This window comes from Monoraphidium neglectum (genome assembly GCF_000611645.1).
Source record: "Monoraphidium neglectum strain SAG 48.87 unplaced genomic scaffold scaffold03249, whole genome shotgun sequence".
In the NCBI taxonomy this organism is placed as follows: domain Eukaryota; kingdom Viridiplantae; phylum Chlorophyta; class Chlorophyceae; order Sphaeropleales; family Selenastraceae; genus Monoraphidium; species Monoraphidium neglectum.
The window spans coordinates 1-6,015 of NW_014010379.1; the positions used below are offsets into that span (position 1 = coordinate 1).

General features: G+C 64.8%; 1 protein-coding gene across 1 annotated transcript; it reads right to left on the reverse strand.

The window, feature by feature from the left end:
• Window positions 1-531: 531 nt before the first annotated feature.
• Window positions 532-2,888, reverse strand: MNEG_12448 (hypothetical protein; the record flags this gene model as incomplete). The annotated part of the gene is made up of 5 exons (XM_014039079.1): window positions 532-978; window positions 1,294-1,572; window positions 1,870-2,050; window positions 2,293-2,399; window positions 2,745-2,888. Coding segments are annotated over 5 exons (1,158 nt in total), but the record flags the coding sequence as incomplete, so codon positions are not given.
• Between the last annotated feature and the right edge of the window lie 3,127 nt (window positions 2,889-6,015).

Consider the following 6,015-nt stretch of genomic DNA (forward strand, 5'->3'; position numbering starts at 1 on the left):
GGGGCGCGGGCCGGTCGCAGAGGGGGCAGGAGTGGGAGTTGAAGGGCGGGAGGCAGGGCGGCGCGCGGCGGCTATCGACGAGGCTCACCGACGGCGCGGTGTGCATGGGCACGCTGCTGTGGTCCGCGGGCCGCCGCTGCGCCTGCTGCACCGCGGCTGCGAGGGCCTCTGCGTGGCCTGCGAGCTTGTTGTGTAGCATGGGGGCCACACCATGGATGAAGCCCTGTGGAGAGCCGTTTGGGGGGGGGGTTGGGGAGACGGTGTTTGGGCTGTGGCCTTGCTGGTGCAGGTGGCGAGTCGGAAAAGGCTTTTGAGGATCACATTGTGATACCCAGGACGTCACACGATTGATGACGTAATGATGGACGGCAGTCCCAGGCCGCCGTCCAGGTCGCTGGCGCGCCATCAGCACGGCCCCTCCCCCCAAAGGCGGCGTAGGGTGGCTGTAAAACGAGGCGCTGCCCAAGGATTACGCGCGCACGGGACCGCGACCCCGCGGCCGCGTGCGGCACGCGCGGCGCACACGCGCACCAGCAGCGTCTCCTGTATGTTGGCGAACTCGCAGGGCGTGTCGAGCGCAAAGTACAGCGCCCCCAGCGGCGGCGCGTCGCCCGCGATGAGCGGTACCACCACGATCGACGACACCACCCTGCTCGCGCGCGTGAAGATGTCGCGCGCCGGCCGCGGGCAGCACTGCATGTAGAGCCCGACGTCGGAGACGAAGCGCGCCTGGCGCTGCGCGACGGACGCGCCGAGCAGCGTGTTGGCGACGCGGAGCATGCTGGCCACGACCTCCCTCTCTCCCGGGTCACTGCAGTCTGAGTGGGCCTCGGAGCCCCTGGCGCCGGAGGCGGAGCCGGGGGCGAGGTGGGCGGGGGTCTCGAAGAGCAGCGCGTCGGGGCAGCCGCGGGGCTGCAGCAGCGCGAAGCGCGCGGTGGCCTGCAGCGTGCACGCCTTGAGCAGGAAGTCCCTCGCGCCCTGCAGGAGTGAGGGGCGATTCGGCCGCCAGTCATGTTTCGGCGCTGCTTGTGTCGGGAGGGGGAAAGAGGGGGTGCAGTGAGCCGTGTACTGGCAGCCAGGGCGTGTGTCCAGGAACGCAGGCTGCAGCCCGCGCGCGATACCGCGACGCCACAGCTGCGCCCGGCGCCCTCCCTCCAACCAGCCCTCACAGGCACCCGCTATCCGCAACAAACACACCATGCTCAAGAACACATCAATCTGACTCACACAATCGTGTGCCTCAGAACAAGCACGCACGCGTACACACACACGCGCACGCCCACGAGCTCCCACCCGCAGCAGCGTCCCGACCAGCTGGAAGGGGTCCTCGCTCGCGTCCATGGCCCTCAGCAGCTCCGCCACCCGCTCCACGGCCCCCTGCCGCACGTGCGGCAGCAGCCCCGTGGCGGCCAGCCGCAGCTGCACGTGCCACCAGGGGCCGTTGAAGGCGCTGGGCTGGGACTTGGCGAGCAGCAGGACGCCCAGGGGGTTGGAGGCGGTGCCAATGGGCACCTGCACAAAGCTGCGGAGGCCCGCGGGGCCCTGCCAGAGCTCGGCCGGCTCCAGGGTGGCCTTGACAAAGGGGATTGAGCGCGGCGGCAGGCGGCGGGAGGTAGGGGCGGAGCGCGTGATCGGGGGCACACACATCCACGCCCGCACCCACATAATGCATGCACACACCTCCAAACACAATGGCGTGCACGCAAACCAACACACACCCACTGCTCTCACACAAAAACACCCACACGCATGCACGCACGCACGCACGCACGCATGCACAGGCGCATGTCCGGGCCGCCCTCCACAGCAGCTTGCCCCCTTGCGCCCCTCCCATCCAAAGCCCCTCCAGCCCCGCCGCGCGGCGCTCACCCCCAGGGCTGTCGCGTCCGGAATGTTGAGGCTGCACGCCGCCCCCAGGCAGATGCCTGAGCTGTCAGAGTCCTCCGCCGGCGGCCGCACGACGACGCACTTCCGCAGCGCTGACACGCCTTTGCCGTGGCTCGCCATCAGGACAGAGGTCGACGGGTCGGCGGGGGTCACCACCCAGATGCTGCGCGTCGGGGCCCGGGGTGGGGGGTGCGGCAGGCGGAAGTCGAAGGGTCAATGGATGTGGGGAGGCGGGCTGCTATGAGCGCAAAAGCAGCACACCGCACCCCTCAGGACGGTCGACGTCCCAACGTCCGCGGCCGCCCGGGTTGTAGGCGGCGGGGGCTACGTGCGGCCATGGCTGCACGCCGCGCGCTGCGTCTGGCGGCTGCCGGGCAGCTGCTGGGTGATGGCCGTGCCACTCACGCGACCAGGTCCGCCTCCAGCTGCGCCGCCAGCAGCTCCGCGGCTTCTGGCAGGCGCAAGAGGGGGCTCGCGTGGACGAGGGCCAGCTGCTGCTGCAGCCCGTTGACCTGCAGGGGCGCGTGTTTTTGCGCGCGGCAGCACACGGGCGGTCACCGCTTGTCGCCGGGTGACTAAACGCGGTGTCGTGACTGCACGCGTGTCCCGGGCGAGGCTCTGGGGGCGGCCTGCCCCTACGCGCTGCCGTCGATGGGATGATGTACGAGGCAAGTTGCAGCGGGCCGCACGAGGCTCTCCCTGGGCGTGCTAGCCGCGCATGAACGCTGCCGATGCTGTTGCTGTTGTGGCTGCAGGCTGCGCATCAATGGTGCAGCTGTTATCGCTCGGAATGGACAGGTCTCGCGCTCCCAGCGCCCCACGGCGTTTGTCACCTTCTGAAGTATCGCTAGCCGCACATCCGCGCTGCCTGGGCGGCTGGCGTCAGCCGGCCGCTCCTGCTGGGAGCCAACGCTAAATGATGCTGCACGTGCCCAGGCTGACGCTCGGAGCTCCGCGATGGTGTTGCCCTCGACATCGGGTACGGATTTGCAGTTTCCCATTTTTAAGTAATCGACTTTAAGGGGATCGACACCCGCTGGCCCCGCGCTTGCAGCTAGAGATGGGCCACTTCGAGAGCGGCCTCCAGTAGCTTGAACTTGCCCTAGAGCGGCGGCCCGTCACCGCACTGATGCATCAAATGTTTGAACCATTCTTTTCTTAAGTTTGATGTTGACAAGACAGTGTCAGGATCGCCGTTCTTGGGAAGGTCCAGCGGATCTTCAGAGCCCAGCTCGCTGAGAGATTTTGAATAGCGCTGCTGGCTCGCAAATGTTCCAACGGTCGCGCCGGGCTGGCTAGAACGGTCAGGTGCGTTTGGGGGTAGAGGGGCACGACAAGGAGTTCCTTGCCCTGGGTGTGAGTTCACAGCCGGCCGCCGCAAAGCAGTTTCCGTCATGGCGCGCTATCTCTCTCTCTCTCTTTTCAGTCTAGATGGGCCATCGCAGCACCAGGGGCCCTGTAGGAAAGTGGTCCTTTAACCAGAGTCACATCATACGTATCGATTGCCAAAGGGTGCACCTGCATGTCAGACTAGATGCACGCAACAGCTGCAGCCAGCGACTCAGGAGGCAGCAAGGACCCACCTGCATTCTCATCCCCGCCCCGCCCCCTCCCCGCCTGCCCTGTGCAGACAAGCAATCCGCTTGATGGAGCAGTTGGCGCGGCAGAAGATTAGGTTCATCCGTGCGGCGGTTTGATGAGTTGCCAAGTGGACAGCTGTTCAGCCACACAGGCTGCGCAGCAGCAGGGGCTGCTGGATGCACGGGTGTGGCACTGGGCGTCTGGGCAACCACGACAACCGCAACGCGGCGTGCCAATGTTTCGTCGAGTACGGGATCTGAACAGGCTGTCCAGATGAAGCACACCAATGCTGTTGTTGGGATGCAGACCCCCCTTGATGTCATCGCCTCGGAAGCGCTGCGCGCTTTGCTGATCAGCCCCGTCCCGAAACAGCGTAGTGCGGCCACTGATGTGGCAGCAAACGCCCGCATCCGTCTGCGGTCATGTTTTGCAGGAGAGATAGAGAGGGAGAGACTACGCTGACGCCTCGCGCGGCTAGAAGCCCCGCTGCGAGCGGCGCCGCGTCGGGTTTAGGAGAGGTGTGTGTGTGGTGAGCCACACCCCCCACCATATGTTTCGTAGCACATTGTGACTGTGGCAGCTGCAGCCGCAGAAACTGACAGCACAAAGTCAGTTGCGCAAGCGCAAGATGGATTATGATTTTGAGTGACCGTAACGCAGGTGCAGTTCGACCTGGTCTCAGACAACCGGCTGGGGTCAATATCAGGGGCGTTGCTGCAGGCCCTGTGCACGCGTTGTCTTATGCTTCCAAGACGTCGTTACCCGGCACTAGCGGTGGCACCCCGCCAACCTCCACAGCCATTATTGGTGGCACAACACATTGACCTGAGTCGCCCTTGACCTGCCGACGCTGTGCCCACCCAGTGACCAAGCCGATCGGCATCCAGCAGACGAGCTTGTTAAGCTGCTGAGAACTAAGCCAACATACAAACTTTCTGTCGAGCCAAAACAAGCCATTGAACTTGGGTCAAGGTGCAACACAAGGCCTGTTCCCCCAGCATGCAGGGTGAAACGAGCCACGCCAAAAGCAGCCCAGGGTGCCCCGCCGCACGAACGAGCCTCCACCCAAACATCTCGCTGTCAGCCACGCCGCGCCCTGCTGCGCTGTCAAAGCATCCCACATGCATCGCAATGCGTGCGTGCCCGCAGCGTGCCTATCGCGCTCCCCACACCGTCATCAGTTGTGCAAAAACTTGCTTGGCCCGACCTCGTGTCACAGCTTTGTGCGCTGAATTTGCAGCTTCCAGCCAGGCGGCTCCGAACCCAGGCCGGCTGGCCAACCACAGAGCCTCGCTCACTCGCCACACACGGCGGCGCAGCGGCTGGGGTGCAAGAGCAGCAGTGTGAGGCTTGAGGCGTCCCTCGAGCTTGCTGGGAGAGGCGTGGCGTGCTGCTGGGTCTGGAAGTTAGCAAGGTGTGCCTAGAGAGAACTTTTCAGGTGCCTACTTGATGCTTCAAATCGCGCTATTTGAGTGTGGCGGTAAGTATCAGGTGGCGTTTGTGGTGTGCATGTGATCGAAAGCGGTGTGCATGTGAACTGGAGCTCCGCCTGCGTGGCAGCACGTGCAACTTAGGAGCTAGCAGCGCTGACGAAGCGGCCGTCGAGCGCTGGGGCTTGTGCCGCTGCCGGCGCCAGAGTTGCCCGCCATCCATGGGGGTGCCCGCGGCGGTTTGCCTGCCTCTGCTGATGACTTCACGGGGAGCGCACGTGATCATGCTAGCCACGCACATATACAGTTGGGGCGTCGGCGCGATGGACACGTGGTGAGTTTTGGGTTGGGCGACGTGGTGGTGCTCCTGCAGGGTGTGAAGGAGTCTGCGGGCGTTTCCCATGCGCCTGGCCAGGGCAACTGAAACTTCCCACTGTGCGGCCGCCGTTGTTGTGCAGGCCGCGGCCAGATCGCGCAGGATCGTGCGGTTCGAGCAGCATGCTTCCAAGTCAAGGCAGATCTGGCTTGCGTGGTGGCCGGCGCCACAGCCGCGCGGCGCGGGAACGAGGTGGCTGAGTCGTCACGCCCACACCGCGCGACCAAGCAGCTGACGGCATCCGAAGCCACACCCGTCCGGCTGGGCCGACCAGGCACGCAAAGATAGCAGTACGCTTGAATGCGAACGTCAATCGGCTACATCATGCAGTGGTTCGATTTCTCATTGTGACGCCTGCGTTGATCAAATCGGAAACTTTGCGCAGTGTCGGCGAAATATCCGATGCGCACCTGTCAAAAGCAATTGCAACGCACTGAAAATGCAGATATTTTCGAAACTGCTGGGTTGCCTGCTGCTCCTAGCAGCTCAATTGCCGGGCGCCCTCATCGCTCATGCTGGCGCGGCCGCTCTCAGCACCCCCAGCGTCGGCATCGCCGGGCTGCCACGGCAGCATTTCCTGACGATCACCACGTCTGTTAGCACCTCTGAGTCCCTAGATGTGCTGCACGTCCTCGCAGAGCTGGCGGCCAGGTGGGCCCAGCGGCGGCAGTGAAACTTGGCGCGGGCCCCGCAGCGAGTGACGGCGAGGCGGGCCAAGCGAGCCAAACCTTGCCTGAAGGT